Consider the following 15,247-nt stretch of genomic DNA (forward strand, 5'->3'; position numbering starts at 1 on the left):
AGCAACTGGAAGTCTTTGATCATGAGTATGTTCAGCAGTGTTTTAGGAAGATTGATCTTCTTTAAATAAAGTCATGGAAAAAAGGATTTGAACTTTGAGTGGGAACAGGGATCCCAAATCATCAAGAAAAGCACTGAAGTTTCCTCTAAATTGAAACTCTGAAACATCAACAAATAATCATGACAACAACAGATTTTGGAGTCGGAAAGTCCTAGTTCCTTTCTAGCCTTTCCCCTTACCTGTGTGACTTCATCTCTCCTGTAGGATCCAAAAATGGATGAGAAGCCCAATGGGAAGAACTCAGGATAATTCTCACCTGGATATTGTGAAACCTGCCTTTGTGTAAAATGAGAGTTATGAGTCTCAGAGATTCCTTCCAGGCCTAGGCCCAGCCTTTGACCAATGATCTCTAAGGTCTTTGCCAACTCTATGGTGTGATTTATTTATGAGCATCTACTATGTGCTCAGCTCTGTTCTAGGCACTGTGGGAGATACTGATTGAAGTACCATAGTACACAGATGGTCCATGGAATCCAATTGAAATGATAAAATACATTAAACAAGAGCACAGCAGGAGAAAAGAGCAATGAAAGCTAAAATGGAAAAGGTGAAATTTGAGATAGATTGGGAAAAATGGAAAGGATTCACATAAATGATGTGGCTGGGGAGAGAGGAAGGGCAGGGATGGAGTAATTAAGGAATTTTGGATTCGAGATAAACATGAGTGAAGGAAGAGGGATGACTCTTTAAAAGGACAACTGTAGCAATGTGTGGATTTATTCAGCTTAACTTTAGTAAACTATCACAAGGGGAAGGAAAGGAACTTTGATTTCTGAAGAGATTTCTGAGCAGGATCAGTATAAAAAAAAGAAAGAAACGTCAGTGCCCCACTTTTAAAATATACAGGAGGAGATAGAAGATCTCCTAATGCTGTGTTCAAGTTAAAACCAAACAATCTATAAAATGGGGAATTTTCACAGGACCAATGTTAGCCTGGATTTTCTGATGCTTGTGGCCCAAAAACCACATGGCTGCCTCTGACGCGAAAGTTTTGAGTGCATAACCTCCCCAAATGCTCCAGTTCTTTAACAATGTGGCAGCTACGTGAATCGGCCAGAGCATCTTCCAACTCTCGGATGATGTTGCCTAACTTTGCTCTCCCAGGGAGCATCCCGAGGCCGGGCAACCGCACTGGAGAGCACCCTGCCCAGGCTGCAGAGGCATCCAGTTACCAGTGCTCCTGGTGAATGGTTTCTTTAATTGGAGCTCCTGCTTGGCCTGAAATGTTTAGTCTAGGGATGTTTTCAGGAATTATTTTCACAGTCTCAGTATTTCTCCTCTTGAGCTCTTACGATGGCTCTTGTACAGGGCAAGTCTCAGAGTCGAAAGGGCTGTGGCGAGAAAGCAGAGAAAAAGCTGGTTTTCCATAGCTTGCACCAGTCTTTTAAACTCTCTTCCCTGGAGCCCCTCAGCTGTTCATCATCTGAATTCCTCTTTGTCAAGAAAAATTGTGATTCAGGCAAAGATTCCCTGGAGAACTCCTCCCTCCCTCCTTCTCTTGTCCCCCACCCATCATCTCCTTATCTCTTACTTCTTGCCGAGGTGCCCAAGAGGCCACAAGCCCTGGCTACCCAGACTTCCCTTGCCCCAGCTCTGCACTCTCCTGCTTTCCCTAACCCTCTATTAACCTATTTCTTCTCTCCTTCTTGCTGCCCCCCTCCATAAAGCCATTTCTATCCTGTGTTCCCTGTATTCTCGTAGGAAGACAGGTTCTTAATCTGTTTTGTTTCATGGATCCTTTTGGCAAGTTGGTGAAACTTGTGGATGCCTTAAAAAGTATAGAAAATAAAATAGGTTAAGTCAATAAATATTAAGCACCAAAGAGGGGTAGACACATTCAAAAAAGAAAGACAATCCTGCCCTCAATGAGCATACAGTCTAACGGGAGAGACAAGAAGAAGAAAAGAAGGGACCACTGGAGAGTGCTTGTCAGGGCCTAGGGAGAGATTTATGGAATTGAAACCATGCAGAGCAGCCAATAGCAAATGAGGGAGGGAGAAGAGAGGGGAGGAGAGAGCAAAGGAGAGGGAGAGGGAGGGGAAAGGGAGAAGAGAGAGAAGGAGAGAATGAAAATGAATTTGAGCTTTAACAATATTTAACAGATATATTGACACCCACTAAGTCATCTATCAATCATCCATCAAGCAGGGTATCTGAGGGAAGAGTAAGAGTCAGGTGAAGGGGTGCCCTCGCTTAGTTCACTTTCAGCACATGTTGATACTTTGCTATGCTCTCTCCGTCCCCAGACTGCTGGCCCAGATCCCCCTGATGATAGCCACAAAGACCCCAAAGAGAAAGTTCTAGACAACAAAATCCCTAACCTTGGCTGGCAGTTAAATCAGAAATAAATAGTATTTTGTCGTGAAATATGAACTCTGTATCTCTGATGCCGCGTTATATATTGTGGAATATACGGAGCTTTGCCACCTGATCAGAGGCTTCAATCCCCTCTCCGTGTTGTGTTCGAGACTCCACTTCCCTGCTTGCATCCCAGCTCTCTGGTACTTTGCACATCGCAAGGGTTCAGAAAATGCCTTTTTCTTTCATTTATTCATTGCAATTTCCATGTGCGCACTTAAGTGCCTTTACAGGTTTGTGATCTCATTTTAATTACACTGACTCTCACAAGAAGGCCAAGAGGCTTAAGAAAGATTCCTGCAAAGAACTAGGAAATTAAAGAGAAATATCCTAATGCTAGATTGGTGACAGACCCAACATTTCTACTCTTAGTGAAACACCTTTAAACAATTTTTTTTTGAAAATACTGTCATCTCTCTTTTTAATGTCTATTTTGTGTAGATTGTATAAATTTTTGTCATGTACATGATATACTAGCATAGCAATATATACATATATAGTAGACATGAATTGAGAAGAAATAAAATTAAAATGACACATGCTGGGGGTTTGGACCCCCAATTCCTTTCTGATGGGCTCACAATCCAAAAGGATGGGGGAGGGTTTTGTGGGACAGGGTGCTGACCTATCTCCTTCTTCCTCCCCTCCCACAGTTGGTAAATCGGCACTTGTACTCGGGGAGCGCAGACAGGACGGTCAAGTGCTGGCTGGCAGACACGGGGGAGAGCGTACGCACGTTCCGGGCCCACAAGCACAGTGTCAGTGCCCTCAAGTACCACGCTGGCATCCGTAAGTGCCCCCGTCCCCTCGCACCCCGTCTGCTCGGGGACTTCTTCACAGGGGGGTGGGAAGACCCTCAGAATCTGAGGCCCTTGTTAGGGGAGGTGACCTGGCTGGGCCGTGCCCGCTGTGATTAGGAAAGCACCTTAATGGGGTGCCCAGAATTATTAGTTATTTACATTAGCAGGTGGAGTGGAAGGAATACCTGACCGAATCGGGGCTGTGATCACCTGAGAGCTGTGGGTGTTTGGGTCCCTTTGAGCTTTGGCTTCTGGGAAATGGTACTGACCCACCTCACAAGCTAGCTGTGAAGAAGCAGTTCTGGTGAACTTTAAAGTCTTATAAAAGAGGAGTTAGTGAGACCCGCCTGAAACTTTTACTTCCAATTTCAGTTCTCAGTCAGCTACTCTTTGGGGAGGGAAGGGGGAAACTGGTTTGTTCTTCACTGCCCTCCACACAGACTCTTCCTGTTGTGTGTCCTCTTCCCCTTACATTCCCAAAGGAGTTAGCTGCAAACTGGATCCGCCTGTGGATCTGTGCTCAGGAAGACCTGCTTTCAGATTCATTCTAAACCCTTACTAGTACATGATCCTGGACTGGCTCTGTCTGTCTCAATTTCCTCATCTGTAAAATGCGGGTAATTATTTGTAAAAAAAAATGGGATATTATTTGTAAAGTCCTTTGCAAATCTTAAAAGATTGTACAAATGTTAACTGTAATTGTTATTATTGTTCTAATTATTTTTGTTATTTTATTATTATTAACAATTATTATTATTATTATTAAATGTGTAAAAATGAAAGTAACCCTTGGGGACCATCCACTCCAACCCCCTCATTTTACCCATAAGAAAATAGGCCTAAGGAGGCTAAGTGATTTACCATCACATGGATGGTAAAAGGCAGGGCCAACATTCGAACCCAGAATCTCCAACTCCATCCCCTTTTCTGCCTTACTATGCCAACATAATTAGGATTTCTGCTTGTTCTGGAGCTCCCAAGTGGAAAAGCACAAGGTATGATCAAGGATCAGAGAGAAAAGCGTCTTCAGGGCTCCCAAAGGAAACAAGCATATATTAAGTACTTATTACATACCAGCACAGTGCTGGTTATTTCATTTGATCTTCATAACCACCATGGAAAGTAAGCACCACTAACATATCCATTTTACAGATGAGGAGACTGAGGTTGTGACTTGTCCAGGACTGGAATCCAGGTCTTCTAACTTCAGGTCTGGCATGTCCCCACTCTCCGGAATTCGCCATGCTTTCCCTCTGGGGACCTGACAAACCAGCCGCCTGTTTGGATTCCACATTTGGGATGGGGGTCCTCAGATCTGCCCAGACTTTGCTCGGTTCCTCCTTAGGCTCCCACCTTCCAAAAGCCAGTCCTCCCTCCTCTCACTCTCACTTCTCATCCCTGTGGCCCTGACTCCTGCAAACCCTTTCAGGTTCTCTGCAAAGCCTCTGGCCATAGAGAATGACCTTCTGGGTACCCAAGTGTCCCCTGTCTCATCTCCCCCCGCCAAGTGGGGAGGGCTGGGGAAGAGACTGCTGAGGAGGTGACAGGATCAGGCTCACAGAGGAATCACAACATCCATTTTCACAATCAGAGGCGTCAGATGGAGAAGGTGCTGAGCGTCTGAGAATAGAATTCAGACTGCTCTCCAGGGGCAGGGGATCTGACCCAGAAAAAGAGAAATTGTTCTTTTCTCTTTCCTGTGTCCCAGCCATTGGGTGGGACTGAGACCCCTCCCAGACTCCGGTTTAAAGAAGCAGGATGCTCAGCCTCCAGAGGCCACCTGAGCAGCTTCCACAGAACTGTGAATGGGTTCCACCTTCAGCTGCTCCATGACCACCGCCTCTGCCCCATCCATGATCCCTACAGCTTGAAGCAGAGCTCATCCTCTGCCCATGATCTTCATGGATCAGGAGCCCATGAGACTGTTTCTTTTAAATAAAGACCCCAGTGAGGCTGGCCCTTTCGAGCGCCATCTCAGGCCCTGTGTAGGAAGCACAGCTTTCTGGGTTCAGCCAGCCCTGAGGTGGTACCAGTAGGTTTCGGTGTTTGGGTCAGGTTCTGGGCTGGAGGAGGAGAGAAGGGTGTGTGTCATGTACTCCCTTCTCTTCTCTGCTGCTAAAAATACTTTTTTTTCCTTCGAGGCTCAGTCCAATTGGCAAAAATCCAGGCCTTCTGATTGCTGGGGTAGATGTGTCCCCATCATCGCGATGCTTTTCATGTCCAGCGTAGTAAGAGCTAATGTATCACGTTCTCCTGGCCCTGTGAGGTTTGCAGAGAAATTTCCCTGTAATAGGTCACCCAGCTTGGTGCACTGGGATGGAAGGAAGACCTGGAACTTTGTCCAGATCCTAACTTTTCTGTTACCATTATGTTCAGTCGTTTGAGTCGTGTCCAACTCTCCAAACCTCATTTGGGGTTTTCTTGGCAAAGATACTACAGTGGTTTCTCATTATCATCTTTAGCTCATTATACAGATGAAGAAACTGAGGCAAAAAGGGTGATATGTCTTGCTCAGGATCAAGTCTGAGCCAGATCTGAACTCAGGAGTTTTCCCGATTCCAGACCCAGTGTTCTACCCACCATATCCCCTAACTGCTCTTTCTGGGACAATTCCTACCATATTTACCCTAGTGTATGACTGGGGGCCTGAGATTCCTAATCCAAAAGATGGAATTGTGTGATGAGAGGGTCTCTAAGGTCTCTTACTCCTTCAAATCCTATGCTTCCACCTGGGTGGGGAGCAGGAAGACCAAAGTATCTTCCCCAGACGAATGAGACTCACTTACCCTGTTTAACTAAACTCTGCACACTGTTCTCACACTTCTTCATGGCAGCGTTGCTAGGAGAGTGGACTAGAGACAGGAGAAGACAGGGACTAATGCAATCCAAACCAAGAAGCACCTCTGAAGCCCCTGCTTTGTGAAGGCCCTGGGGACTCGGGTGCCCAGGTGATTTTTCTAAAGCATCAGGACAGTCACATCTCCACCTACTTGCTGAGAGCCAGCAGCTCCTTATTACCTCCAAGACCAGCCCTCTTTTTGGCTCCTCAGTCTGATCCCTTCTCATCTTTTCTTATCCTAGGCCTCTCCACAAACTCAGCAGTCCAGCAACATTGCCCTATTTGCAATTCCTCAGACTTGATATCTTCGTCCTTGCTGTCCTCCACACCTGGAACTTTTTCCTTTTCGATTTTCTCAATTTCAAGATTCTGCTTGAATGCCAGCTTCTTCAGAAAAGCCTTTTCTGATCCCCCAAACCATTAATACTTTCTCTCTCAAATCATCTCCCATCCACTGTGTATATATCTTGTCTGTACCTGTTTATTTACAGATTATCTCCTCCATTTTAATGGAAGCTCAAGGTTAGGGACAGTGTTTTGCCTTCATTTGTAGCCTGGCACATAGTGAGAACTTAATAAATGCTTGCTTAATGGTTTTTTGTTTTGTTTTGCTTTGTTTTTTAACCATCATTTATTTATGTACTTATATAAAATGTATTTATGCATTTATATGTATAAAATGTATTTATATGAAATTTTGAGTTCCTATTTTTCTTCCTCACTCCCTCTCCTTCCCTCCCTCCTAAGATGATAAGCAATTTTATGTTATATATCTACAATCAAGTAAAGCATATATTAGTTATGTTGTGAAAGAAGCAGACCAAAAAGAAAAACAAAAAATAAACCAAAAAAAACACCAAAAAAGTAAAGTAAAAATAGCTTTGCTCTGCATTCAGATTCCATAGTTCTTTCTCTGAATGTGAATAGCATTTTCCATCATGAGTCTTTTAGAATTGTCTTGGATCATTGTATTGCTGAAGAGTGCTAAGTCATTCAGAGGCAATCATTGTACAATGTTGCTGTTACTGTATATAGTAGTGTGGTTCTGCTCACTTCACTCAGCAAAAGTTCATATAAGTATTTCCAGGTTTTTCTGAAACGTCTCCTTGTCCTTTCTTAAAGAATAATAGTTTAATAAAGTCTTATTGACTGACTAGGAAAAAACAAAGGCAACACAAAAACCAATTCCTGTTCTCAAGGAACTTCCTAAAACTAGCATCATACAGACATCTATCTATCTGTCTGTCTTTTTTTCTATTTTATATCTATATATACAACAGATATGATATGTGGCCTATGTAACATATATATCACATATACACATAGATGTATATGATAATTTAAGGAAGGAATGAGCAATAACAACTAGGGGGAAATGGTTAGGAAAGCCTTTCTTAGCTCTTGGCACATGAATGAAACTGAATTTTTGTCATTCTCCCCTTATAATGGTGAGAGGAAGATGGCATAGTAGGAAGATGGTTGATAATAGGCACAAAAATGTGGAATTGGGAAATGGAATCCCAAATCTGATGAATAGTTAAGTAAGTAAGCCTTTTGTCTGGTCCACAAAGTAAGAGGAAGTATTATATAAGAAATCTGATAAAGCTGGAATCATATTATGCAAGATGAAACTGATTTTTATATTTTATCCTTGAGGCAAAAAATCCCCCACTGATAGATGATTATTCCTATTTTATTTTTAAATAAATATTAATTTTATTTTTAACATAAATTAAAAACAATTTTTGCATTCCAAATTTTCTCCCCTCCTGCCTGCCTCTCCCTCATCCATTGAGAATGAAAACAATGTGATATTAATTATACTTGTGAAATTATGCAAAATCCATCTTAGTTATATTGGGGGTAAAACAAGCAAGAAAAAAACAAAGTGAAAAAATTATGCTTCAGATAGCACTCATACTTCATGAGTTCTCTTTCTCTGGAGATGGAGAGCATTTTTTAACACATGTCTTTTGAAATTCCTTGGATCACTGTATTGATCAGAAAAGCAAATAAGCCTTTTGCAGTTGATTATCCTTATAATGTGTTTTCCTGGTTCTGTTCATTTTTCTTTGTAGCAGTTCATAGAAGACTTCCCAGGGTTTTTGTCACCAGAAGAAGAGTTGATGTATTTTTTCTTTGGTTTCTCTTGGTACAGCTCTAGTACCGAGATTGCTGGTCAAAGGGTGTGCATGGTTTTATAGCCTTTAGGGAAGAGTTCCACATTGTTCTCCAGAATGGTTGAATCAGTTCACAACTCTACCAACATTTTTCCACACTTGTCATTTCACTTTTGTCATGCTAGCTGATCTGATGAAAGTGGTACCTTGGATTTGTTTTAATTTGCATTTCTGTCATCTACAGTGATTTGGAGCACTTTTTCATACGACTTTTGATAGCTTTGATATCTCCTTCCGAATATCGGTGCTTGTCATATTTTTTGAACCTTTGACGTGGAGAATGGTATTTATTTCTATTTACCTATTTAATTGATGGAGAAACTGAGGGCTGCAGAGAGGCAGCTGCTTTCTTGCCATCCAGGTCAATGTCTCTCTGTGTTCATATTTGCAGTGTTTACAGGCAGTGGGGATGCCTGTGCCCGAGCATTCAATACTGAATCTGGTGTACTACAAAGGGTATTCCGGGGTCACACCTTCATCATCAACTGCATCCAGGTAGGATCAAGAGACCTTCCCATCTTAGAAGCCTAATAATATGGCTATTAGAGGGTAGGAAAGATGAGTTTGGGGCTTAAGCCTTGGAAACAATTTATCATCTACTTTCAGCCTCCTCAGAGACCTCCCTGATGTAGTATTTATTTAACCCCTTCGTGTGTATACCTCAGACTAGCCTCATTTCTCCCTGAAGCTCTGACTTAGAGGTATGAAAGTGTAGATTCCTTTTAGGGGCATGTTTGTTGTGAGGTTTTATTGGGAGCTTGTAAAAGCCAGAGGTGGGTACAAGTAGATGTGGAGTTAATACTTTAGAAATTACATCAGTTTTATGGCTCATTCTACTATGTCTCCTGGCGTACAACTCATAACTTTTCTTTTGTTTGGATGGGCAAAACATACACTCCTTAGCCTGGCATTGAAGGTCTTCCACATTCTGGCTCCACTCTGCTTTTTCACCTTGTATTTCCTGTTGCCATCCTGCCTCCATGCATTCACAGTGACATCCATCATGCAGAGAATGACCTGCTTGCTTCCTTATCTCCAATTCTTGGAATTATCATCTTTCAATGACTAGCTCAAGTGCCATGGTCTTTATGAAGCATTCTCTGGTACTCCCCAGCTGAAAACAGTCTCTCATATTTGTCTGAAACTCTTTTCTCTTATAGCACTTTGCCTTATATGATACTTATTTGGTTGCTTACTACGTCCTCCTCACCTCACTTAAGCTTTAACTGGTCAGGCCAACAGAAGCTTTTCCTAGGGCACAAAATTTAGGGAGTAAAAATAATTTCAAGATTGTACAATTTTTAAAATTTGATAATCCTATTATTATTTTCACGTCATGAATTTCCATGTTGATTTGAGGGCCATTTTCATTCTATTTGCTGCTTTTATGACAAAGTAGTAGATGTAACTGTGCTTCCCTTGGAGTACAGTGATAGCTTTTATTGGCAGATTCTATGTTCACGTTCCTTTCCCTAGCACCAGCTGTCTTAACACATAGAAAGTACTTGATAAATATTGGTCTACTTGATTGGAATCCGTATCATATCATTCCCTCACAATGTAATATAATTGAGAATTTGCTGTAGGAGGATTTCTACCCTCCTGCTCCAAAACCCCACCACTCCCAGCTTGCTTGCCCCATGGGATTCTTGGTATTCCAATTTAGGCCAAACAGGATGAAATATGCCCTTGTTGTTTCAGGTCCACAATGAGGTGCTCTATACAGCCTCCCATGATGGCACATTGAGGATCTGGGACATTCATGGAGTCTGCAAGCAAAATTTGCGGAGGCGTCCCAAAAGGGAGGTGCCAGCCCAGCACCGCAGCACCCCGAAAAGGAGCCTCTCCCAGCTCTTCAACAACAAAGTTGGTTGCACTGTGGCTCCACCCCAGAGTGGGGAATGTGAGACCATCGAGTTGTTGTGACCATGGAGTACAGAAGGGACCTTGGCCATTGGCTGTCACAATCAGCAGAAGGGAGGACTGTAAGGTCCCAAGCATGAAAAGTTCTGAAGCTGCTCACAATGAATGTCTGAAAATCCATTTCCTTGATGAGCTCAGGAAATTGAATGCTTTGTGGCCATACTTCATGTGGGTCAGGATGGTGCAGAAGCCCAAACTCCTTGATTCATGTGCCTCTGGTACTGACAAAGAAGTCTGTAGGAGTGCATGGTTTCCTTTTGTATGTATATCATAGAACTTTAATTTTAAACTATTTTTAAAAATTCCTCTCTGCAACCAACTGCTGCTGGGCACTAGAGCCCTGTTCTTGAAGAAAGAAGAAATGAAAAGCAAGATTTCTGCCTTTATTATATTATCTGACATGAGATAAGGTGACAACTTTTGCTTTGGGAATTTTGTCTCCCTTTCTTTCTTCTCCTGATTCCTCCTCCATTCTTCTCTCCACATATTTTCTCCAACTTCTCTCCTTTTCCCCTTTTTTCACTGTCTCATTTTCCCCTCCCAACTCCGTTGTCACTACGTTTTTCACTTTTTTCCCCTTAATTTTTCTTATGTTTCTCCCTCTCCATTCTCTCACCTTCCCCTCACACACATATTACCTATCCCTATTGATAATTAAGTTAAAGGTTGAAGACAATACCAGATTAAGCCTTTCTTATGGGCAAGACTGGCCACTTCTCCTTAGGCACTTTAACTTGGGAAAACTCCAGCTTCTCTTCCTGTCATGCATCAATAATCTGATCTCTTATTCTCCTGCTTGGGAAAAGAGATCAGACACCAATCCCTCCACTCCCTGAATTCCCAAGTGAAGTCAGTCAGAACTTTAGCTCCTGAGCTTAATGAGAAAAAAGTGGGGACATTATTTAAAAAAAAAAAAAAAATTTTTTTTTCAAAAGACAGTCATTGAGTCTTGGATACATTATGTGATCACTGAAATTTTTTCATTCTGGTCAGTTTTCTATGAAGAAACTTGATAGAAATTTGAAATACATGTTATTTGCTCTCTTGATATGCTTTTCTTGATTTAATCCTCTATCATTATAGAGCTAAGTTTTATGTTTTGTGCAGAAGAAGGTGCTAAACACAGGAAAGGAAGGTAAGGTGGTTGGTATTTGACTTTGGAGGCCTACCTCTCTCCCAAGGCCCTGAGTGATGTTGGACAAGCTAACTTTTCTGAGCCATGGGCTTCCCAGTTTGTATATAATTAGGTGGATCAGGACATGTGGAATCACAGGAACCTTAAAAATCTTTTAAACTAGTGAAATCAAATTCCAAAAGAAACAAGGATAACTGAATAAGAATTCCTGTGGACTGCTTGTTAATTTAGGAAACTACCTTATGTTTTGTTCTCTATATATTTTGCTAAATATTTCCCAATTATGTTTTGATCTAGTCTGAATTGTACCAGGGAATATTTCCATTTGTTATTCTATGGTTCCTCCTGACTCTAAAATTCTATTTCATGATACCTTCCTTCCAAACTCTTCAGTTTGGAGCAACATTTGTCTTATGCTGGGTTTTGGTCACTTTTATTATGCTCTAACTACAAGATCAAGACCTCTCAGCTTGTGTCCATTGGGGTCTCTCAGGACACCGAATTCTGCCTACCCCACAAGAGGGATTGTCTGTGGTTGTCTAGAATGACTACCTAACTTGTCTGTGGACTATCTCCACAATCATGCACCTCTATTCATACAGATTTCCAGAGAATTGAATAATTTGGATGATGTGAAAATATAAAAAGGACTTGGAGGACCTTGTGTTTTGATTTCTAAATCTAGGAGAAAATGAAGGTCTGTAAAAATAAAGGAATGTCTATAGCTTCCTGGTTTGGGGGAGGGACCCCCTTGTTTTGTGTGGGGAAGAGAAAAAAAATAAAAGAAGTGCTCAACTGCATCTAATAGGGAAACAGCTAGACCTTAATTCCAGGGTTCTCAGTCAACAACTTTAATAGAATAACAATGTGCCAAAGGTAGGTCATAAGATATAATCCTAACCTTCAAGATAGTTGAAACTACTCGTCTGCAGGTTTAAATCATGCAAAATATTAATAGATGAATAATACATGTTAGGGTTTAGGGCAGAAAGATCTTTGAAGGTCAGAATAATTGGGGAGGGCTTCATGATAGAACTGAGCATTGAAGAAGTGGGAGGGCAGATCAGTCCCCCACGGAAGAGGGAGTGGGTCTGGCATATTTTGAGACTTCGCTATTATCGTTATGTTGGGTATCATGGAGGTTGTGAAACAAAGAGACTGCTTTCAAGAAGTTGGCTGACTTTTTGAGATCTCATACCATCAACAAGCTTTTAAGTACTTAACTCTCCTCAAGAACTTGGAGCTGACAAAGCAAGGCAGATCTCTGCTCTCTGGGATGTCTGTGCACAAGATAACCATGAATGGATCACTATTTCCTAATGGAGATTAGCAAGATGCTGTTCTGCTGTACCATGGAAGGTAAGAAAGGAATATGTGATGTGAACTCTCTTCCTTTAGCTGTTCAGATAAAGGCTCATCAGAAAGGCACACCAGAATGGATTGTCAGGGACCTTTCAGATGTAGAACAATTTTTCCTTCTTATGTAGAACACAACACCATTTAATGCTAGGTAATAACAGCAAAAATTCATGGGTTAAAAGTTTGGTTCAGCAGTGTCACACATTCCATTTCCATCATTATCTGGACTTCTCAGAAATAGGCATATGGACCCACTGCATCTTTAAAAAGTAGGGACTCCTAGGAATAGCTTAAAAACACCACAGAATATTGGCTAAGAAATAGACCAGTCGATCAGTGGAACAGATTAGGTACAAAGGACAAAAAAGGGTACATCTATAGCAATCTAGTCTTTGACAAACCCAAAGATACCAACATTAGGGATAAAAATTCATTATTTGAAAAAAACTGTGGGGAAAAGTGGAAATTAGTATGGCAGAAATTAGATATGGATCCACACTTAACACCATATACCAAGATAAGATCAAAATGGGTCCATGATTTAGGCACAAAGAATGAGACCATAAATAGATTAGAGGAACAGAGAATAGTTTACCTCTCAGACCTGTGGAGGAGGAAGGAATTTATGACCAGATGAGAACTGGAGATCATTATTGATCACAAAATAGAAGATTTTGATTACATCAAACTAAAAAGTTTCTGTACAAACAATACTAACGCAAACAAGATTAGAAGGGAAGTAACAAATTGGGAAAATATTTTTACAGTTAAAGGTTCTGACAAAGGTCTCATTTCCAAAATATATAGAGAACTGACCCTAATTTATAAGAAATCAAACCATTCTCCAATTGATAAATGGTCAAAGGATATGAACAGACAATTCTCGGATGATGAAATTGAAATTATATCCACTCATATGAAAGAGTATTCCAAATCACTACTGATCAGAGAAATGCAAATTAAGACAACTCTACACACCTGTCAGATTGGCTAAAATGACAGGAACAAATAATGATGAATGTTGGAGGGAATGTTGGAAAACTGGGACACTAATACATTGCTGGTGGAGTTGTGAAAGAATCCAACCATTCTGGAGAGCAATTTGGAACTATGCCCCCAAAGTTATCAAACTGTGCATAGACTTTGATCCAGCATTGTTGCTATTGGGCTTATATCCCAAAGAAATACTGAGGAGGGGAAAGGGACCTGTATGTGCCAAAATGTTTGTGGCAGCTTTTTTTGTTGTAGCTAGAAACTGGAAGATGAATGGATGTCCATCAATTGGAGAATGGTTGGGTAAATTATGGTATATGAAGGTTATGGAATATTATTGCTCTGTAAGAAATGACCAACAGGAGGAATACAGAGAGGTTTGGAGAGACTTACATCAACTGATGCTGAGTGAAATGAATAGAACCAGAAGATCGCTGTACACTTCAATGTTGTATGAAGATGTATTGATGGAAGTGGATATCTTTAACATAAAGAAGATCCAACTCACTTCCAGTTGATCAATGATGGACAGAAACAACTACACCCAGAGAAGGAACACTGGGAAGTGAATGTAAATTGTTAGCACTACTGTTTATCTACCCAGGTTACTTACACCTTCGGAATCTAATACTTAACGTGCAACAAGAAAATGGGATTTACACATATTGTATCTAGGTTATACTGTAACACAGGTAAAATGTGTGGGATTGCCTGTCATCTAGGGGAGGGAGTAGAGGAAGGGAGGGGAAGATTTGGAAAAATGAACACAAGGGATAATGTTATAAAAAAAAATTACTCATGCATATATACTGTCAAAAAAAATTTATAATTATAAAAAAAAAAAACCACCACCAAAGCATCACAGTGAGTGGTTACCCAGTGGCTCATCTAAAGACTGAAACAGGAAACCCTTCTGAACCACCAGGCTGACACCTGTAACTGCCTGAAAGGTTCCAACCTGCCTATTCCATTCTTTTCCAGGATCACATAAAAATTCTTATCTTTGTTTAGGTTGATCCATTTGCCCAAACTTGTCCCTTTTATCCAAAAAAATGACCTCCTTGGCCTCTCACTCTTCTAGATTACAGAATGATTTCTTGAGGGGTAGCAGTGGTCCTGTCTTAGAACATTTAAAAGTGTGTCAAGAATATAACAGGTGCTCAGGACATCTGGTGATTTTCTTTAGTCATAAGTGAGGGAAGCAATGCATTCTTTCCCTTATACTTTGCCATTTTACAATTCCCCCAATGGTAAGCCTATTTTAACTATTGCTCATTTTCTTGAAACAGGAACTGAAAATGCACTTCCTAAATGGCTCAGAATGTCCAATTTTTCTTCCTGACCCACTCTTGCAATTGGAATGGGCCTGCCTGCTCCTTCCTCACTTTTTATACAAGGTTCTTATTTCACATTCCTGCACCAACCTGAAAGCCAATTTATAATTCCAATTACCTATTCTTTAGTAAGATGTTAAATTATATAAAGTAGTAAAACTTATCCAAAAGAGCAATTCCTAAATTTTGGTCCAAGTTCTTATTCAGGCTTATTTTTTTTGCTGTGTTCTCTGTCAAACCTTTTTAAGGGACAATGCAGTAAGGAC

The 15,247-nt window shown here is 41.0% G+C and overlaps 1 protein-coding gene across 2 annotated transcripts in view; it reads left to right on the plus strand.

Moving 5' to 3' along the window:
* Positions 1-11,098, plus strand: part of WDR86 (WD repeat domain 86) — a 46,100-nt gene extending 35,002 nt beyond the window's left edge. The window contains exons 5-7 of one of the 2 annotated variants that reach the window (XM_074267470.1): positions 3,072-3,207; positions 8,629-8,732; positions 9,939-11,098. In XM_074267470.1, coding sequence (XP_074123571.1) covers positions 3,072-3,207; positions 8,629-8,732; positions 9,939-10,163 — 465 coding nt within the window. In that variant the 3' untranslated portion in view covers positions 10,164-11,098. Of the gene's footprint in view, positions 1-3,071; positions 3,208-6,299; positions 6,612-8,628; positions 8,733-9,938 lie in introns of those variants that run through there. The other variant, XM_074267472.1, reaches the window with a different exon arrangement.
* Positions 11,099-15,247: the final 4,149 nt, after the last annotated feature.

Source organism: Sminthopsis crassicaudata, chromosome 5 (assembly GCF_048593235.1).
Source record: "Sminthopsis crassicaudata isolate SCR6 chromosome 5, ASM4859323v1, whole genome shotgun sequence".
Classification (NCBI taxonomy): Eukaryota; Metazoa; Chordata; class Mammalia; order Dasyuromorphia; family Dasyuridae; genus Sminthopsis; species Sminthopsis crassicaudata.